General features: G+C 36.2%; 1 protein-coding gene across 1 annotated transcript; it reads left to right on the plus strand.

Annotated features, from left to right (window-relative positions):
* Positions 1-2,150: 2,150 nt before the first annotated feature.
* Positions 2,151-20,386, plus strand: LOC140746493 (fatty acid synthase-like). The gene is made up of 39 exons (XM_073078647.1): positions 2,151-2,225; positions 2,872-3,064; positions 4,564-4,684; positions 5,138-5,341; positions 5,711-5,827; positions 6,098-6,276; positions 6,564-6,706; positions 6,896-7,099; positions 7,305-7,491; positions 7,586-7,748; positions 7,979-8,148; positions 8,266-8,417; positions 8,947-9,130; positions 9,439-9,587; positions 9,830-10,014; positions 10,092-10,211; positions 10,286-10,395; positions 10,890-11,080; positions 11,701-11,855; positions 12,619-12,852; positions 13,045-13,165; positions 13,253-13,504; positions 13,586-14,017; positions 14,103-14,252; positions 14,342-14,457; positions 14,988-15,138; positions 15,432-15,603; positions 16,246-16,358; positions 16,625-16,789; positions 16,877-17,052; positions 17,315-17,464; positions 17,552-17,740; positions 17,910-18,018; positions 18,108-18,267; positions 18,469-18,619; positions 18,695-18,842; positions 18,966-19,142; positions 19,450-19,552; positions 19,797-20,386. Exons 1-39 carry the CDS (start codon positions 2,163-2,165, stop codon positions 20,375-20,377), a joined length of 6,840 nt encoding a protein of 2,279 aa, XP_072934748.1. The 5' UTR covers positions 2,151-2,162; the 3' UTR covers positions 20,378-20,386.
* Positions 20,387-21,976: the final 1,590 nt, after the last annotated feature.

Genomic DNA, 21,976 nt, shown 5'->3' on the forward strand with positions numbered 1-21,976 from the left:
AGAGGACGGGAATAGAATGGCCAAACTAGTTTTTAATTTTGGTTTTGTCTATGTGGATGTGGATGTTACAACATAATGTTTTTTTTTTAAAAGGTATTAAAACTTTTATTACATTGCACTTTTTTCTTTACAACTCTTATTTATTATTCCAAAAAAAGTTGAGGCATTTTTTGTTAATGCTATTTTTATACATGTTTTATAATTAACTAAGTACTTCGACAAACGTTGTGTTGATATATAAATAAAATAATGTTAAGGGTAAACGACTTTTATCAGTTAGGGATATGGAAAATAGATAGTACCTACCCGATTCTCAGACCTACTGAATATGTATACAAAATTTGGTGAAAATCGGTAAAGCCGTTTTGGAGGACTACGGTAACTAACATTGTGACACGAGAATTTTATATATAAGATACTTAAATAATGAACTTAAATAATGACTTCAAGACAAGGAATTTATAAAATGATTCGAACGAAATTAAATAAATATAGCTCAAAAAACTTAACAACACGCTTTTATGATAAAATCAACTAAAAAATAGAAAATAATTTTCAATCTAGGAATCAATTAAGGAACAGTAAATAGTATAATTGTGGAAAAAGCGTGGGGTGCTCCACTTATCAGTTTTCGAAAAGCACCCCACACTTTTTCCACAATTATACTACGGTACGGTACAATTCTATTACGGTTTAAGAGATAAAGCCCTGTGACTCACGAACAGACAGCGGAGGGTTTCGTTTTATCCTCCGACTACGGAATCCTAAAAATCATTCTACAAGATGGCATTATAGACATGTTTCAGTACATTTCAGTTATAGGGAAATAACATTAGTATTTTTCAAAACTAAAAATCAATCTAGTAACTTTGCGTGAACTTTCTCTAAGGCCCTTTCTCTCGCCTCGAAAATCGTTAATCCTGAGGATGTTGATAAGAACAATGGTACAAAATTATTAAAATCGTGTATTGTCATCGGTTTTTGATATTTTTTCAAAATTTTGAATTAACCTGAACGTTCAAAGTGGATAGAAATCGGGTTCAAAGGTTCCGTTACTCTGTTACATATATACATACATACAACCCAAGCTAATAAAAGACTGTTAAAAATTCAATTAAAGTACATAGTTATGTAGCTAAATTGTGTTAAGGCCTTGTTCTAAGAAACAACTTGTTTCTGTAACAATATAACGATGATGAAAAATCTATATACCATTCCTATGTATATTAAAATTAAATGTAACAAGTAATAAAATGATAAACATACATACACGCCTATTGTTATAAAGCAGATCAATAACAATAGATTTGGGTGGGTTTAAACGTGGTCAATAGCACTACCGAGTGTCTTAAATTAATTTATGTATACGAGTAACGGGTAAGTTATCTACTACTTAAATATAAATAAATAAATGCATATGATTGTATGTTAATCGAAATGAATTTCCGACTAATTTAGTTAACAAATTCACGTTTTTTCATTCGTAAATCGTTTTCTAAAGCATTACTATAAATAAGGGAAATTCAACCGTTTCAATCCAGTGCGGTCTTAATCGCGGAAGCTGACACTCATTGGAATTTTAAAAAGATACAATGTAAGTAAAACGTGAGCGCTTACTTCTTTCTACATCTTGATAGAGTCTCAAGAACGAAGCCCTCTCTTACTTCTATCATAAAACAGCAGGGAGAAATATTATTAATTCTGGTTACAATTTACCCCTCAAAAGTTACGTATGGTGATTAATATTGGTTTGTGTGAACACGAATTATGTATGTAAAAACCGTTTTTCTAACCCATTTTATGTTCGACTTGGGCACAGCACATACAATATTTTTATGTGGCATACTGTGTACCTGGATATCAGATTCGTTTTATTGTATAGAAGTAGCAAACCATATGCTGTTAAATGTCTACAATAGAAACTTATTAAATAATAAGCTTATCTGGAGCGGATTAGTCCTGCGGTTGGTCACAGATTTTTTACTACACCTGAATAGGGTGAGAACGTCTTGTAGAAGTGTACCTCCCGGAATTAATAAACTCAGAGTGAATTATTTTTCTAGAAAAAAATGGCCCCAACACCCCAGGAATTCTCGGCCCAAGAGCAAGTGGCGGCAGCGGGAGCGGACGCGGACGCGGGCGAGCGCGTGGTCATCTCCGGCATGTCCGGGCTGTACCCCAACTCCGCCCATGTCAAGGATCTCGCCGACATTCTGTATAACAAAGTTAGTTATCAACACTGTTAGTTATCAACACATATAAACAAGTCTCCCATTTTACCAAATTTCCAAATGAAGTTTAAAAATGAAATGCATCACAACTAGGTACTTACAATAAAACAATTAATTAATGTGCAGAAATGCTTACCTTGTAATTTGTTGTTAATCGAAATACATATGTTGAGGAGAATAAGCGGTCTCGCTTGCAGATTTAGAAAACTTACAAATGCTTTACTATATAAAACTAGTAATAGAAGAGCCCTATTAAAAGTAACTATTGTATAGGTCGCGCAAAACCGCTAGTCCGCTCTGAATATAGAAATAAGTCACGTCGCCGTAGCAAATTGTATGCCTACATCTGTTCGCAACAACTTCAGAGCGGATTGGCGCGTACCTACTATACCCAGCTATCTAATTATTATTAATTAATATTGTGTTCTAGGTTCGAGGTCACCTGTACCTACCGTACATAAGACGATTAAACTCTTTCAACTTATTTGCTGATTAACTTATAATAGAACTGCTATTTTTGTTTTAAACTCGCTTTTTAGTTCTATCACATTAAACATCTACGATAAGCACTTATTGGGTTTAAACAAGTGATAAAAAATGGGTGTACGATTTGACCAATTTTACATATCTGAATGTTCAGAAAAACCCCGTAACGTCGGAAGATTCTCGTTGGAACTATGAGCATCCGGAGGTGGCACAGTACATGGGCAATGTACCGCAGCTGCAGTTTTTCGACGCCCAGTTCTTCAAGGTGCACTTCCGCCTTGGCAACAGCATGGATTCCATGTCTCGGAAGATCCTCGAACAAGCTTTTCAAGCTATCTATGATGCAGGTAAGTTGAGCATGATACGCACTGTCTGTATATTCTGTGTGAGTCATCACAGCTAACAAAGGAAGTAACCATTTTAGTTATATTAATTCTAAGGTACTTCAATTCGAGCAGAGTTTTATTATTACTCAAATAATAAAAAAAATATTTTTCCGTCGTCGTCAAGTCATTATTGTCCCACTGCCGGGCACGGGTCTTCTCTCAGAATGAGAAGGATTAGGCCATAGTCCAAAGCGCTGGCTTAGGGCGTATTGGTACACTTCACGTACCTTTTTAACACGCTTTTATTAGCTTCAGACGTATGTTGGTATGTTAGTATGTAACGGAATCTTTGAACATGATTTTAACCCCCTTCAAAACGTCGGATTAACTCGAAATTTGGCATACTTATTAAGGACCGATGACAATTCAATATTTTAAACATTAATAGTTTTGTACCATTGTCCTTATCAACATCCTCTGGATTAACGATTTTCGAGGCGAGATTTTACAAACACCTTCAGCAAAGTTCATCGCAACTTTAGATTGCAAATAATTATTGCTATTTAGTTTCAATAGGCGTAACTTTTATATCGTGATTTTTAGTTTAGAAAATAATAATGTTATTTCCCTATAACTCAAATGTTCTGAAACATATCTATAATGCCCTCTTGTAGAATGATTTTTAGGATTCCGTACTCAAAGGTTAAAACGAAACCCTCTGCGGTCTGTTCGTCTGTCGTTGGGCTTTATCTCTTAAATCGTAATAGATAGACACTTGATTTTTTTACAAACGATGAATAATGGTGGTCGCTATAACGAGAAATACTAAAAATTAATAAATAATTATAGTTCAAAAAACTAAAAAACACGCTTTTATGATAAAATCAACTAAAAAGTAGAAAATAATTTTCAATCTAAGAATCAATTAAGGAACAGTAAATAGTATAATTGTGGAAAAAGTGTGGGGTGCTTTTCGAACCTGATAAATGGAACCTTAATTGATTCTTAGATTGAAAATTATTTTCTACTTTTTAGTTGATTTTATCATAAAAGCGTGTTTTTTAGTTTTTTGAACTATAATTATTATATAAATCTCTCAGGTATGTAGGTTTCCTTACGATGTTTTCCTTCACCGATTTAAGCAAGTGATATTTAATTATAATACACACATAACTTTGAAAAATCAGAGGTTGAACCTCGGACCCCTTCGAGAGGCCGCATTTCGTAACCATTAGGCTATCACTGCTTTTGTTCTTTAATCCAAACAAATTTTGACAGTTAGAGAAGATTTTTTGGCAATGTTTTTGAGAGTCCTTCCCTTTCTCGTTTCCATTAAGCCTTACTTATCTTACACTATCTACACCAGTATTTTTGTCTAATTATAAAATTTTAGACACGCTTGGAAGTTTGATCAGAGCAATAAACTTTTCCTGTACTTCTTGTTCGCTACTCGACAAACAAATAATTTATAAAATAAAATAAGATTAGATAGGTACTCAAGTTTTTTATGTAACATTCAGGTGTGAGTCCGGAACAACTGTATGGGAAAAAGGTCGGCGTGTACATTGGCACATGTTTTTCCGAAACTGAAAAAGCATGTTTTTATGTAGCCAGCTCCAGAACTGGATTTGGTATAGCAGGGTGAGTTCAAGGCAGCTTATTAGGTATATTCGAATTTTTCTGGCTTTTGGTCTGTTATGCTACATTTTTAATGATCTTTTTGAAGCAAATATAGCAAATACTTTTGATAAAATCATTAGTAAATGAATCTTAAAATAATGCGTGTTATAAATCACATATGATCATATTTGAGGTGTTGTAGAAGATCGGGTGAAGGGGCTAGTGGGAGAATCACTTGGAAGACATTCGCTAAACCAATGTTCTATATCTTACACGACTTACCTTTTGCGAATTTTCTATTGAATTCATATTTGACTTTATATTCAAAACATATACAGACAAACAATTCAGATAACGATATTTCTGCTTTGGTATCCAAATACAGAAAATACAAGCAACAGACTTACAAAGAATGATAATTCCATAAGTGCCTTAATCCAATATTACGTACTTAACCCTACAACTTTCCTACAGGTGCAATAAGTCTATGTTTGCAAACCGTATCTCGTACTGGCTCAATGCGAAGGGGCCCTCGATGTCCGTTGACGATGCGTGCTGCAGCTCCACTGCTGCAGTGGAGCTGGCCTTCGAGGACATTAAGCGCGGCGAGTGTGAGGCGGCGATCGTGGGTGGCGCCAATCTTTGCCTGCATCCGCAATCTTCCATACATTACAACAGGTAAACATCATTTTATTCAGAAAATGAAATAAATGAACGTCGTATATACCTACATCTTAGTGATATTATAATTGACAGTAACGTAAATCATAGATTACCGTATATTACTACACAAAGCCCATTATAAGTAAAAATATTTAATAAGTTTAGTTCATTACCTAACTAACTTACTTAAATTAATTAACGTAACCTTTAAGAAACTTAAAATTTTATCCCCAAAAATATCCTTAAGAGATGTAGCTCCCGAAAAACTCCTTAAATCCTTAAATATTTTTTTAAATTTAAACTTAAGAAGAACTGGCGGAGTTGGTATCACTGTGCATATTCTTTTTCCGTGTATTCAGTACTCATGTATTTCTATCATTACAGAATTATGAAGTTGAGTAAGGACGGAAAAACTAAGTCGTTTGATGAAGACGCATCCGGTTGCGCCAAGTCCGAGGCTATTAACGTATTGTTTTTGCAAAAAGCAAAATATGCTCGAAGGTAATTTTTAAACATATTTCGAATATTATTACATAAGTCACATTACTGTCCTCCTTACGGATCCTCCAAATCTACTACAGAGTGAAAGGACTTTCAGGCCGTGGTCCATCGCGCTGGGAAAAGGGCCAATTCACACACCCATAAGACATTTGTTATATTTTTAAGAACTTCTACCGTGCAGATTTCCACATGATGTTTTCCTTCAAGGATTAATCAAGTGATAATTAAATTCTAATAATGTGAAAATTTAATAATTACTGAATATTTTAGGATTTACGCAGAAATAGTTCATGTGAAGACAGAATTTACATCGATACCAGACGACGAGACTGGCCCCAAATACGGCTTCTACCGCGATCCTTCATATATGATTCGTTTTCTGAAATCGTTTTATGACAAGGCTCAAATTCCTGCTGAAGAAATAGAATACGTCGAAGCTTTCGGTTCAGGTATTTTTATGTTCATGAAAACCTATGTTCGCCTAGCAATCGAAATTCAATTGTCATTACTTAGCAAACAATTGAAACAAATATAGAAATTCGATTGATAAACAAAAGATAAATGGTAGGTCGTGCATTGTTTTGACTTTGCCTAACTTATTTAAAGATATAAAAAGACGTAACTCTTTGGCAACTGGTCACTGCGGCGCAGTGCAGGAGTGAACCGTGGTTCTGAAGCTGATCACAGGTACAGAGAAAACTGTCAGATTTATTAACCATATTTTGATGAATTTCAGGTATTCCAGAAGCTGACAAAGCAGAATTGGTCTCTCTCGAAAATGTATTTTGTAAGAACCGTAAGGATCCGCTCCTAGTCGGCAGCGTCATGTCCAACATTGGTTATGCTGAGGCCGCGTCCGGGATTAATGCCATTACCAAGGTAATTTCAACCGTAAAATTCTCCTCCGATTTAATTGGAATCACTTCCAAAAGAACAGTCTATAACTAATTATAATATATTACCTTTAAAACATTGGTAAAATCTTAACACATTTTATAGGTATTTATGTAAATCCTGGAATACATTATCATAATTAGGAGTGTCTTACTATTCTGGTGTAATTGTAAGGTGCTGCTGGGCTACCACACGGGCGAGCTGGCCGCCAACCTGCACTGCGAGTCGCCGCGGCGCGACGTGGCGGCGCTGCGCGACGGCCGCATGCGCGTGGTGCGCGACCACACGCGCTTCGGCCGCGAGTACACCGCCGTCAACGGCATGTCCGTCACCGGAGTCAACTCGCATGTGCTGCTGCACGGCCGCTACAAGCCCAAGGTTACATTCAGTTAACAAAGCCATTGCGGACAGTATATTCAAACAATGGACTTTTGGAACTGTTTCTTTTCAAAAACTAAAAAAAACTACTCCAGTATATTGATGCAAAATAAAAATAAAACATTTATTTATCAGCGCATTTGGCTTGGATTTATTAGACTCCTTACCTTAGTTCTTAGAATTTTACTTAAGTATTTTATTCCAGGACCTGTCGCGCTACAAGTCGAACATTCCGTACCTAGTAACGGTATCAGGGCGGCAAGAATCAGCGGTTACCAAAATCTTAAACGATCTTAAGTCTCGTCCTATTGATCCTGAAGAGTTGACATTATTTCACCATTTGCATGAAACTAGAATATCGGGACATTTAGGAAGAGGCTTCATTATTATTGGTAAGCAAGTAAAAAACTAAAATAAGAATAGTATGAGTTATTGTATGTTTCTTTTAATTGTTATGGGAACTTAATTGGGATTATTAATATTCAGATACAAATGAAGAAAACAAAACAGTGAGTCTATTTGAAAAGGCGGATTACTTCGACGACGTAAAATGTCCCCTGTGGTTCGTGTACAGCGGCATGGGATCGCAGTGGGCCGGCATGGGGACGGCGCTCATGCGCATTCCCGTGTTCGCTGCTGCCATCGAAAGGTAACATCCATTTCTATGATTCTGATGTAATCTTATTTCAAAATTTTATTATGACGTTCCACTAGTCTGTTAATATATGGTCACAGTAAATTAATTAAACGCATTAAATAATTTCGTTAACGTCGGAAACTTTTGAATATATAATATCATTAATATCCCTTGAATGAACAAATCAAAATTAATACATTGAAAACAAATGTTATATAATATCAAATGTTCATAATTTGTAGATGCCGGGTAGTTCTGGAACCAAGAGGAGTTGACATCGTAAACATTATCACATCGCAAGATAAAACTACCTTCGACAACATCCTGAATTGTTTTGTGGGAATAGCTGCTATCCAAATAGGATTGACTGACGTTCTCCGAGAGATAGGACTCGTCCCCGACAATATTATTGGTAAATATCTTTCTAACTGGTAATTCCTCTCAGAAGGAGAAGGATTAGGCGACTGCTTTGATATCCTATTCAAGTTTAAAGAACTCTAACAATATACATGAAATATTTTTAATATAGGACACAGCGTAGGTGAATTGGGATGCGCGTATGCTGATGGGTGCTTCACGGCGGAAGAGATGATTTTATCTGCATACAGCAGAGGTCTGGTCTCCGTACAAACGCCATTTATTCGAGGATCCATGGCTGCCGTCGGCATTGGCTATGAGCAGGTTCCTATGACTGTTTTTTGTTGAATGTGCAGAATGGTGCAGAATACAGATAGATACTGTGATAAAAATTGTGATGAATATAAGCTAGCTCATCTGGAATTCCACCTTTAAATCATCTATCAAAGGAAGACAACTTAAGATTGGACTTCATAATAATGGACGTGGCATAAGTGTCTTTAACCCATTACTTCCAATGCTGGACATGGATCTCCTTTCAGAATGCAAGAAAACGCGGTCGTAGTCTATCGCGCTGCTCAAGTGTGGACTGGTAGACTAGACACAGCCCTAAAAGCTATTTTTAAAAAATTTTTATGGGTGCTAGTTTCCTCACAATGTTTTCCGTCACCCTTTAAGGAATTTAGTTCTTAATTTCTACCATACAGGTGTATGTCAGGCTTACTAAAGCTTGCAGGCAGGTCCTGATGCTTTAGTCCTAAAGAACGAAGGAAGCATTTGAGAGAGACTTATACCTCTCAAGGGAATAACATTGGTGAAATAAAAAAATAAAATGTTTCTAAATATTTTTTAGATTTATAGAATGTGCCCTCCCGAGATAGAAGTGGCGTGTCACAATGGCCCTGACTCCTGCACAATATCAGGCCCTGCAAACGTTATGCGTGAATTTGTTGCGCAGTTAACTGCTAAGAACATATTTGCCAAAGAAGTACCGTGTGCGAATATTGCTTATCATTCTCGGTATATCGCCGAAGCAGGTAAAGTTTTTTAAAAATAGTAAAAAGAACTCATAACCTAGTCCAGTATTTCTGTACTACATCTCAGTATCCAAATTCCTTTAGTATTCCAGTTAAACTAGCTAATAAACAAGAAATTTCTTCGAAATAGCTTTGAATCTACTTGAAAGCTGAATTGTAATCTAACCTAACCTAATCTAACCTAACCTAACCTAACAGTAAAGTGGTATAAGCTTGCAATAATTGAATCGAGATTTCAAATTCTATTTCTAAGGATAACAAACATGATATGCATATTTATATATACGTATTACTTTTTTCGTTTAAAGGACCGGAACTACTAAAATACTTAAAGGATGTGATAAAATCACCGAAGGCGCGCAGCGAGAGGTGGGTGTCGACGTCCGTCCCAATGGACAAATGGGGGGAGGAGAGTGCGAAGTATTCCTCAGCAGAATATCATACTAATAACCTTTTGGTGAGTAGTGATCTGTTCTATATCTAGCTTGTTTTGTGTTTACTACAAGTTCTTAACTATTTTAATGTATACTATACCGATAGCGGTCATTATCGTCAACTCACTTTTGGATGCGATTTCCTTCTTAGAAAGAGAAAGCTTTAACCTTGATTCACCATGACCATTCACACATTTTTTTCTTCCACGATTTTACTTTTTCTTCTGACTGACTAATAGTTATTAAGCAAATATAATTTGTTTAGAATCCGGTGCTATTCGAGGAAACCTCTCGCCTGATCCCCGCTAATGCAGTGCTTATAGAGATTGCACCACACGGGCTGCTGCAGGCCATCCTCAAGCGATCTCTGCCCAGCTCCTGCAAGAATATACCACTTACTCGCCGCGGACATCCCGACAACGTTCGTTTGGTACTCGAAGCTCTCGGACAGTTAGTAATATTTATAACATTTTTCATCTGATTAAAAATGAAGTAACATTCACTAATTTTTTTTCTACGTTTTTCAGTTTGTACATGCAAGGTTACAATCCACGCCTACAGGCTCTATATCCAAAGATTGAGTTTCCAGTGTCGACAGGAACTCCCATGCTATCGCATTTAGTTGAATGGGCTCATCATGAGAAATGGTAATAACATAACAGATAAGTGTTAAAAAGAATGACACATAAAGCAAAATAATAATTACCTTTTTTCTATTTAGGGTATTGCCACTGTACGTAGCAGCTCATAGAGAAACAGCAGCGGCTACTAATTTCGTCTTATCGATTCATGATGTTGAACATCGTTACTTACAAGGGAACGTTGTAAAGGGTATGTACCCAAAGAATATTTCAGTTACGTTATAGTTGCATCTCTGACTTAAGCTTTATGGAACGATGTAGTCAGCTAATGAGACTTTAAACCTCCACTTCAAAACTTTAATCTTAAAAAAATATTAGATCTAGTTACGTTATAGTTGCATCTCTGACTTAAGCTTTATGGAACGATGTAGTCAGCTAATGAGACTTTAAACCTCCACTTCAAAACTTTAATCTTAAAAAAATATTAGATCTTGACATGTGTTTATTGTAATTCTGTTGAGTACTTTGAAATTGTCTGTAAAATCTTGTATTAAAAATAAAAAAAATACATAAATAGTTTTCTTTTTTGCCCATGATTGATCAAAACATAAAAAATGTCAAATTTGTATATTAGTGTGTTTGGAAGAAAGACATTAATTGATTATTAATAAAAGGCGTTAGGCTTAATCATAAGTAATATAAAAGGTACTTTGCTCAGTATTAAAGGAACATATACGTACGTAGGAAAGATATTGTACCCGTTCGCCGGTGTGCTGGTGGCGGTGTGGGACACGCTGGCCATGACGCTGGGCGTGCCGCGGCGGCAGCTGACGGTGCGGCTGCGCGACGTGGTGCTGCATACCCAGCCCATACTGCACGACCGTCGCCAGCTGCGGCTCTCCATCAGGCTGCAACGCGGCACAGGACAATTTGAGGTAACACTGGAATAAATACTGTACTCAATACTTAAATATCAAAAGATCACGATAGTTAGATGGTTAGAGCATCTTAATGATACATATTTTTTTATTAGTTTTGACTCTTTTTATTTTATCGATGTAAGATTCATGGAGGATTCACTGCTTCCATCTCTGGACATGGGCGCCCAATACCAACTTAACCCACTTAACTCCAAGCAGAAACGCCCAGTCCGAATCGTAAAAAATCCGAGTGATATACTCGTAGGTTCCTTTTGCGTGTTATACCGGCTTTACAATGGTGAGTGTTCCGAGGAACTATTTGACCTGGTGCCTACGTCACCACTCGTCCATCCCATCACTCGTCAAAGGATGAAATGCCATCCACACCGACTGGCTGTCCTCCACGGTTCGGTTTACACGGACGTATTTGCCACGAATGTGCAAGATGTAGGATGAACTTCTTCCTGAGGTATTTTCCCAAAGCGCTGACATGGGACTCAAAAAAGGTGCAAAAAGAGCTCTCCTTCAAAGCCAGTGATGCATTAGGCACTGTTTTAGTGTTACAAATCGCTCCATCGCTCTACGCTCCATCATCACGGTTAGAGCCTAACCTCTAATATAAAAAATGATTTCAGGTTATGGACGATTGCTCAAATGTGACTTCAGGTTACATAACGAGTGTATTCAATAATAAGACAACTTCACCTGTTCCGTGTCAATATGGCGCAGAAGATGAACTAGATCAGGATACTATTTATCAAATGCTGTATATGAGGGACTTTTCGTACAGGTTAGTGAAACAAACGTTTATAAATCTGGCATGGAAAACTGTAAAGGTAATGGTGGCAGAATCAAGAATTACAGTTTGGACGGGGGCGCCTATTTTTACCGTAAAGAATTTCTTCCTTTTCGTTGGATGGATATGCCAGCATCTACATCATTCCTTCCTACTTCTGACGTCTACTCCGACTTCAACTTTTGGTCAGCTTCAATTAGACCCCTGGTCGCTCCCAACCACACATCACATAACCCTGTGTCGCTCCCAAGGCATCGGGTACCTTTTGGAGGTTTCCCCCTCGTCAACAAAAAAAAAAAAAAAAAAAAAAAAAAAAAGACCCCTGGTCAATAAGGAGGCTATTACAGACATCCATGGTTAGAACTGATCCACTACGCTACTGAGCCGTACCATCACCAGGTGGATTGCCCACTGTTTGCTACTACAATATTATAAAAAAAATTAACGGGTTGCACTCCGAGATTGCTCGAGAAAACTCGAGAAAATTTCGAAAAACAACTTAAGTAATAAAATATAATAAATAAAAAAATGAAACTAACCCTAAAAAATGACCTATTCTTTCTATGATGACACCGGATAATATCTTGACTTTGCGTTTTGCTTTGCCGTCTTATGTATTTTCGATCAGGCCACGGGTCTTGACGCAAGTTTTTTTTATCAATCACAAAAAGTGCACAAAGTCGCTAAAGAAGTTTTCAGTTCAATAATATGTACATTATTAATTAATTTATTTATTTATATAATGGCATAATTTTAGGGACGACTTCCGTAGTATTCAGAGTGCTAATGCCTCGATGTCGGAAGCACGGGTACTGTGGAAGGACAACTGGGTGACGCTAATTGATGGAATGTTCCAATTAAACGTGTTGAGAAATCAACATGGATCCGTTTCTCAACCAGAATACGTAAGAAGTATTACTATTAATGTACAAGAGTTCGCTGAAGATAAATCCGACTATAAGATTGTGAATGTGTCGGAGGATCACACCAGGTAAGATAAGATTTAGTATTCCGTTGAAGTACCGCCAAGTGAATAGCATAATATTTTAATATTTTTTTATAAGTATCTCAATAAAAACTCTGTGGTCGACCATTTTATTAATAAATATTGTGTTGAAGGTCTACATGACTCGTTACTATTTGATTTATATCAATCTTATTTAATTTATAAAACTTATTCTAGGTGTAAAGGAATTTTAATTGAAAACATTAGACTACGCGATCTTCAGATGAATATTGACGATGACAATTTGCTTTTAAAATCATTACAGTTTGTACCACATTTCCAATCTGAAATAACAGATGTAAGTATTTAGGTAACATTCAAAATAATGAAAATTGAAACAATAGATCGAGTACTTAATTACGTTTTGTTTAAATAATATTTGCAGATCGCTACAACTATACATGTGTATCTTCAAATAGTTGCTGAAAATGTGAACAAGAATAATATAAATATTTTGGAAATAAAAGACAACAAAACCGAAGTGCCAGCATTCAATGATATTAAAAACATTGTCGATATTTCTGGCATCAAGGGAGTTTATAAATGTGTTGAAAGGGACAGAGTGTTGGAGGAAAGGGACAATTTCTTGAGTGATGTTGATGTTTTTCTCGTCTCCAATATATCTAGGGATGATACTGTAAGTTTTAATACAATAACGTACAATATTTACTTGTTATAAATGTTCCATGACCATCATTAATGAATGTTTTTTTTCTAGCTATGTCAGATATTATATCGCGTGTTGCCGCGTGAAACATTCCTAATGAACAAAGAAGATCATCAAGTATCCTCCACTGCCCGTCCTTCAGCTCTTTACCGTGTGGTATGTTCACACAACATAGGTAAAGCTGATTTGCAATTAGCGCGCTGGCGACCAGCTTCAGCTGCTGTCCCCACTAGTGCTATCAGTGTGCGCTCAACCTCCGATCTCGACTTGTTGTCTGCAACACAAGCTTCTCTACTCCCACGACAAAAACTACTCGTTCTAACCAGTTATCCGCCCATTCCGGGATTGAAGGATCTTATCAAACAGTGGAGAAAGGAGCACGATAGCAAAATTCATCTAGCTATGATCAACCATAAACTTTGTGATGATCAAAACTTAGACCAAATGCCAAATATAGATTTTGCGTACAATATTTTGGATCACGTAAGTGTCAAACAGCAATATGAAGTTTTGTTTCATTATATGATATTTCTAAGTACTTGATATTAACGAAAACAATATATTTTAGGGTATGTGGGGAAGTGAATATTACTTACCATTGCGTCCAAATATTACAAAGAAAGAAGAAGTGATGCTGCAGTGTCCCCGAATAGGAGATTTAAATTCATTGACTTGGGTTGAAAAAGCTAAATCTGATGAATCTGGTGTCAAAGTTACGGTACATATACCATTTTTATAAAAGGCAAAATCGCATTTAGACCATTTATGCCGTATCCATTTATATTCGAATACATTAAATATTCACAGGTTCATTACGCCGGACTAAATAATGTAGATGTTAAAAAACTGGCAACTGGAATAATTCCATTTGAAAAAGGAGTAAGTGAAGGATTTGGAATGGATTTCAGTGGCATAACTGAAACGTAAGTAAATCTTCAATTAAAAGCAATAAATTAAATGGAAGAAACATTTGACGACCCGCGTGGTGGAGCGGCCACCATACCTGTCTGACGCGCAAAGGGTCCCGGGTTCGATCCCCGGCCAGACAGATATCTAAATGATGAATTTAGATTTCTGTTTCTGGGTCTGGGTGTTTGTGTATTTGTCTATGTGTGTGTCCATGGCACCTACGACATAGGGAATTCTAGTGTGGGGCTGTGAGTGAAGAAAGCGTTTATTTGAATAAACAAACTAAATAAGAATAACGTTTATGTTTATTGGAAAAATAAAATTAGTATAAATTCAGAAGCCACTTTCACAACTAAGATGACGAAAACGAAAGCTTTTAACTGCTAACCAATGGTAACTTACTTAACGTGATGGCTTAACTTTGTTATTCAAAGCACGAAGGCAATTAGGCAATTTTGCGGCCACCCATCCAGCTTTTATATATCGGTTATGATCTAAAAATCTGCTAGTGTTTTTACTTATTGTTTTAACTATTGTGTTTAAGAGGGGAGCGTGTAATGGGAATAGTTCAGCAAGGGTCAGTGACCTCCAGCCTACGCGTGAGTCCTTATCAACTGTGGCCGGTGCCGGCGCACTGGACCCTCGAGGACGCCGCCACCGTGCCGCTCGCGTACTGCCTCGCTTACTACTGCCTTGTAAGTAAACTTATTTTAAGTGTCATTGGTTCATTTTCTTAACAATCATTATTCGAAGGATTACAGTAAGTTAAAAGGTCTCTCTTCGTGGATAAGAACCTTAACATTTTCTGTAATATGATAAAGGTTTTTAGGATCCTGTCTTTCAAAGGGTCCTATCTCTTAAACCGTAATAGATAGACATTTCATTTTTATACAGACTGTTACACTTATACCACTATAAATAATAACACTAACACTATAATATGCTAACAACTTGGCAGATTTATTTATTAATGTTTAAAAAAATACAGGCTTTAAGGCGTCAAATGAACTCTGGCATCAATATTCTTGTGCACGGGGGAGCGGGGGCGTTGGGCCAAGCAGTCATATCCATTGCCTTAGCACAGCATTGCGAGGTGTTTGCTACTGTTAGCACTGCTGCGAAAAAACGTTTCTTACTAAAATTGTTCCCTAACTTGAAAGGTAAGTAAGGCATAGTTCACTGGGTATTCCTACTATATGTAAATATGTACTTACTCGTATAATAGTTATAACTTATTATTATATTTTTAATATACTCACATAATTATGTAAACATACATGCAATAAGTAACTTTTTTGTTGGGTTGAGTTAAAGGAAGACCATTAAGTTAAGTTATTTTTTTTTGTCGTGGAACAAATCTTTATTTTATATATAAAAATAAGTTATTAAATATTAAAAAAAAAACCGAAATTACATAAAAATAGCAATAATATACTACTTATAATTCATATCTTAATCATAATCATATTTTAAAATAAATATATTCTGGGATGATTTCCCAGAATACTGACAACGTTACCTCGTTGGATGGCGAGGCTAATTCGCTATGTGTCAACTCTGGTACTCTGGTGATTCGTTGACTCTATCAAACGTTTAAACAAATGCTTGAAAATTAACCTAACATCAGATCCCTATGGCCCCATAGTTTCACCAAATGCAAATTACGTAGCCAAACGTCCTTAATTAATATTTTCAATTTACATTACTATTTTTTCGGTTATTCATAGGGCTTCGCGATCCCTTATAAAGCCCGTGACCCAAATTTTGAAGAAATATAGCTTACCTAAAGTATTTTTTTTTAGCCGCTAACATAGGTAACTCGCGAGATGTGACATTCAGCGATATGGTGATGAGTAGAACTTCTGGTAAAGGAGTCGATGTCATAATTAGCTGCTTAAAGGGAGAATTAAAAACCGTATGTATTTCCATCTATATTACATTTTTGATTTATAAACGAAAAACTAAAGTCATTTTTATTACATATTCTTTTGTTAAAAAAAAGCATTTCATGTACTGTGAAATTTTTCGTACGTCATCCAAAATCAAACGAGCTATCTATTATATTGTTAGGAGCTTTATCTATATTATTCACGTTTTTGATCTTGTTGAATTGGCTAAATTATGAATTCGTTGTACGAAATAAAGGTTTTTAAACTATTAATGTTTATATATTCCTTTCAGGCAACTTTAAAATGCGGTAGGATGTCAAGCTTTGTTTTCGATGTGGACACAGTGATCTGTAAGGAAAATTATGATTATGGAATGTCACATTTGAACAGAGAAAGAACATACTACCGCGTCGACTTGTTTTCCATATTTCGGGAAGGAAAAGAAGATGACATGAAGGTTGTTATTTATAATAACTTACTCAGGTTTCCAACAATGTAAGTTCGCATACGGATGTGAAGATAATATGAGTTGTAACGGTGGCAGAGACTGCAGCGGCTGGTGTGCGAGGGCGTATCTCGCGGCTGGGTGCGGCCGCTGTCGCGCGTGACGTACGCGCCGCTCGCCGCGCCGCGCGCGCTGCGCCTGCTGGCCGCCGCCGCGCAGCGCGGACGCGTGCTGCTGCGCACGCAGCCCACGCAAGACCTGTGTGTCCAACCACGGTAAACTAACCTGAGATAATAAGGCTTTGCACTAAATTACATTAAAACTTAATTTAAACCAGATTTATTGCAAAATTACAATGTTTCTTGCAGAAAAAGTGACGCCGAAATTTCTGTCTCCTCGTGAGATTGCATGAGGTTTGGTTTGACCCTTTCACCTCCAAATGTCTCACGTCATTTATGAGTGCTCCTAACAAAGCCTTATAAAACTTATCCAAACTCTTTTAAGAAACTACTCCTTACATATTGTTGGCTGTTTCAGACTCCAATGCACATCTAATCTTCATCACGTTATCTTATGTGACAATGACCTAGTAGGGATACAACTATCCGAAAAATTGATTAGAAGGGGTGTTAATAAGCTAATTTTACGAAGATTTAACTCATCAGTTAATCTTTCCTACAAGTTAAGGTATTTACAGTTTCAAATATTACATACTTACGTATATTTATAATTTGTGTTCAATGCTGTTTGTAATAATTTTCTTCAATATTATAGACAATGGAAAAATATGGGCGTTCAAGTTAATGAGGCTACGGAAGATTTTACTAGTTTTAATATCACTACAATTCGGGAACCATTAGAAGGAATTTACGTGGCTTTAATGAACTGCGACAAGTCTGTCGAGTATAGATCACTGTTATCAAATTTGGATATACAAATAAGGCAATCTTATTCAGCATTAAAGTAAGTTAATTAACATATACATATTATTATTGTATTTAAAATTCACATCCTGGGATTATGGAAGATGTTACATTACTTGGGACTTTTTACCTTCATGATCTGTTACTATATATGTTGTGATCCTGTGTGAGATTTATCTACATTCTGTTAATAAGTTCTTTCGTTTCAGACATTTTGCTGTCATGTGCACAGATGATTCCTTTGCCACACCAATATGTATTTCAAGAATGCAAGATCGCTTACCAGCTACTTTGATCAAATTACCTCAGATAAGTAAGGTGGGTAATTTCAGTAAAGAAATGTCTGGACATTTAAATTTCGAATCATAGTGTACCTTATGTAAATTCATTTTTTTTTTAATTTCCAGATGGACGATGCTAACACATCGGTCTCACATAAGAAAATATCGGTGCTGCAAGCTACAGAGGCAGTAGAACAAGCACTTTGTTCTTCAGATACGATAACAATCGCCCATGCCAATATATCACCGAAGCGTTCAATAATAACACGTATTGCAAATATAGCAGGTCAGTTAATTTAATTGTACCTAATTAACATAACATCCTTGTAATCATTGTATTTGTAACTGTAATTTTATGAAATTGTTCTGAAACATTTCTAAAGGGTAATTTAGGTGAGATGATTTCAAGTAAATCACTAAATATAATCCTGATGCTAATGATATTTTTATCGCAATTTTGGTATAACATTTTCTAATAATATTCCAGGTGTCAGCATTACAAAAAAAATACAAAATACCACTACTTTATCTGATTTGCAAATTAATGCAGCGAGTTGTAAAGCCATTCATGCGTTTTTAAGGGACATTTATAATGTTTCATTATCAGAAGTGGAACTTCCAAATATGACCATACAAGCGTAAGTTGTTTATTTTTAAATTAAAAATTGTGTTTACAAATGTTAAAAATGCTAACCTGAAGTCTCTTTTTGTAGATTCCTTGATTTAGAAAAGACTTTAACTGATGTAGAATTTGAAAATGTAACTGGTTTAAATACATTATATTCTTTCGTGGACGACGATGAACTACTTGCGACCACTGAAATCGTATTACTGCCAACACTTGTAAATGGTACTACCATGGTAAGTAATTAGAAGTGGAAACGCAGCCTAATTATATTATTACGCTGGATGTATTCCATTAAACTGCAATTGCTTTACATGTAACGCATGGTTTATTTCACAACTGTACTTTTGTTATTTTAGCGCAGCGACGAATTTAACGTAAAACAAACACATTTGTGCATCGTACCAGGCGTCGAGGGGCACCACGGGCGTTTTCAAACGCTGTGCGAACACCTCAAGCTGCCTGCGCTAGCGTTGCAGCCCGGCCTCGATCGTCCATTTGAGACCGTGCGGGAAATGGCTTGCAGATATGCTAAGGTACGTTTAGTTGCTAACTTTTGTAAGAAATACCGCCACTATAATAATACCGGTATTGTTCGACTCGGGACGTACCACGGCTACACATATTTCTTACATTCTACGTGTCGATGAAATAATGTGAATGTGAGCTATTATATGAGTGATCAAAGCATCTGTGATTGACTTGATATGGAACTTCTATTTTATATTTTATAGTTGGTTACAGATGTCCGAGGGATCATCAGATGGACTGCATGCTCATTAGTTACGTTAACCTTACTATAAAATGATCAATCACCTTTTCTGTTGTTATGTTTCTTAACAGGTCCTCAAAGAAAAGACGGGTCTTAAATCCAACTTCTATCTATTGGGATATGAAAGCGGAGTTTTGGTGGCGTTAGAAATGGCAGCCGTGTTGGAAGAATATGGTAAATATTTATACTACGTATACGTCGTTTACTTACCTACTTATATTTTTTCAACCTATAATTTCCACCATTAATATATAATTAATATTTTTTATTAACTTATTAAACTCACATTAAAATTCTAATTTATTCAGTACTTGGTAACTTGCAATTTGAGCACCAGTTAAGAAATCTAATTAATACTTCTATCATGTTCTTGTATAAGCTGTTTTCGTTATTTGTAAAATTCATGAAAATGTTTCAGGATTCAGTGGAACCGTATTTTGCATAGGTGTACCGCCAAAGGAATTTAAAAATGTTTTAAAAGAACAGTTAAGTGGCTTAGATACGGAAGAATTATTACAAGATGCCGTGGTCCGACACATGTTTACTTTAATGACGGGAAACAATGCCGATGAACTAAATATTGTCCTAGAAAATGTGCAATCATGGCAAGATAAGTTAGAGATAACAGTGCGGACTCTATTAGGACGCGTGCCGCACTCAGCGCAGTATGCGCGGCAGCTGATCCAGACGGCGTACGGGCGTATCGCCACGCTGCTGCGTCATGAGAGCGAGCCGCGTGCGTTACGCTCGCGGTTGGTGCTGCTGCAGCCGCGCTCGCCGCAGCCGCTGGCCGCGCACGCCGCCGCGCTGCAGCCGCACTCGCTGCAGCCCGTCGCCGCGCACGAGCTGCGCGCGCCGCTTGCACACGCCGCGCACGATCTGCGCTGCGCCGCCATCATCAACACATATCTTAGTCCGGATATTCTGGAAGACTTTAAAAACAAAAACCTCTGCGAATCCTATTTACTTAATGCAAACTCGTTTATGTCAACTTGTTGATAATTTTCCATATGCAATGTCTTAGTGTTTGTTTTTTTTTTAAATATTAAAGATATATTTATTAACATAAATGCTTTTATTTTTTTCATTCCTGAGATAAGGTGTCTTTATGTGTAATACCTAACATAAATAAAAGAAGATGGTAGATCCTTTTAGGTTTGACTCCGGTGGCACCCCGCCACATCTATTTTTGCATACTAAACAGTAGTATTAAGCGCTGCTGTGTTCTGGTTTAAAGGGTAAGGGGTAAGGTAAGGGGTCTCCCTTACGATACTATTCGATATAATACAACAATATGGCTGTGTTTTAAAACACTTAGATTGTATACATTCAAAAATCGAATCAAACGGGTACGACGGTATCCGTGATTGTATTCCAGTCCGGTTAAATAATAATGGGAAGGGTTTACAATTGCAAAATCTACCATAAATTTACAGCTTTATAAAAAAATATATATAAATGTTTTGACTAAGCAATTCAAATTCAAAAAAAGTCTTTGATATTGTAAAGTGCAGTCATAGATTTAGAAAGTTTCGCTATGACATCCTATATCTATGAGTGCAGTTATTTCAGAACGAAACAAAACGCCCGTATGATGTATAACCATAATGTATTTAATTTCGGAATAGCTCTTTTAATTATACACGCGTTTAGACCTCTTATATTAAATCCGTAGTATTTTTTTATCCTTAAAAGCTATGAAGTCAAATACGATGCATACGAAGGTAGCAATTTGGTAGCAACTTCTGATTAAAAAAAACTCTATTTAATTGCGCAGTTTCTTCTCACTGGATAGGTGACCGGCCATCCTAATGTCAGAATGGCCGGTCACCTTAAAAAGTAGTTTATTTTTTTTTATCGAAGGTAGCAATTGGTAGCATCTAATAGCAACTAGTAGCAACTAGGTAGCAACTTTTAGTAATTATTTCGATGTAAAATATTGGTAGTGACCAAAAAATCTTATTACCTGACACCACCTGATATGATCTTATGATGACAATTCAGTGTTTATGAAACGACAAACACTTTTAAAATGAATCTTGTGTACAAAATATACAAATCATTTTCGAAAAAGAAGGTGCGAAATAGTTTAAGGGGTTCATTTCCCTATTACTATTACTACAACAATGTGCACAAGCTAAGCCTCGATAATTCTGATAAAGCCATTGATATATTTTCGAATACTTTGCACGCATTTAAAGTTTACACTGGTTTTTCTAAGAACCACTAATTTTTAATTGTATTCTTATCTCAATATCTATTTTATAATTCTAATAGTGTGTGTTTATCTAAACATCTGTATTGTATTGTGTTTTTTATTGTATTGAATTTTCATAATTAATTTATTATTCTCATAGTCAATTTAATATTGTGTTATAATCTTTTTTATGAATTTATGTAGTTATTTTATATTCTTGTCGCATCTTATCCGATTGATTTTATCAATTGCAGATATTAATGTTTTGATCTTCGATCACTAATAAGAACTAGATACACAATCAGCGACAAAAAATGCCGCGACGAAAAGAGCACCCAAATAGACATTTGGGTGCGCTTTTAGGTTAGGTCAGAATGTATAAACCATTTAAATTGTAAAGT

The sequence above is a fragment of the Epargyreus clarus genome, unplaced genomic scaffold (genome assembly GCF_041222505.1).
Source record: "Epargyreus clarus isolate Ecla_fem2 unplaced genomic scaffold, WU_Ecla_fem_2.2 ptg000012l, whole genome shotgun sequence".
In the NCBI taxonomy this organism is placed as follows: Eukaryota; Metazoa; Arthropoda; class Insecta; order Lepidoptera; family Hesperiidae; genus Epargyreus; species Epargyreus clarus.

What these genes read in the sequence shown, in the direction of transcription:
- LOC140746493 (XM_073078647.1), top strand. Translation starts at nt 2,163, where the DNA reads ATGTCCGGGCTGTACCCCAACTCCGCCCATGTCAAGGATCTCGCCGAC. An exon ending in GGATTAATGCCATTACCAAG is followed by an intron (nt 6,707 to 6,895) that starts GTAATTTCAACC and finishes TGTAATTGTAAG; the next exon opens with GTGCTGCTGGGCTACCACAC. An exon ending in TTGTAAATGGTACTACCATG is followed by an intron (nt 18,843 to 18,965) that starts GTAAGTAATTAG and finishes TTGTTATTTTAG; the next exon opens with CGCAGCGACGAATTTAACGT.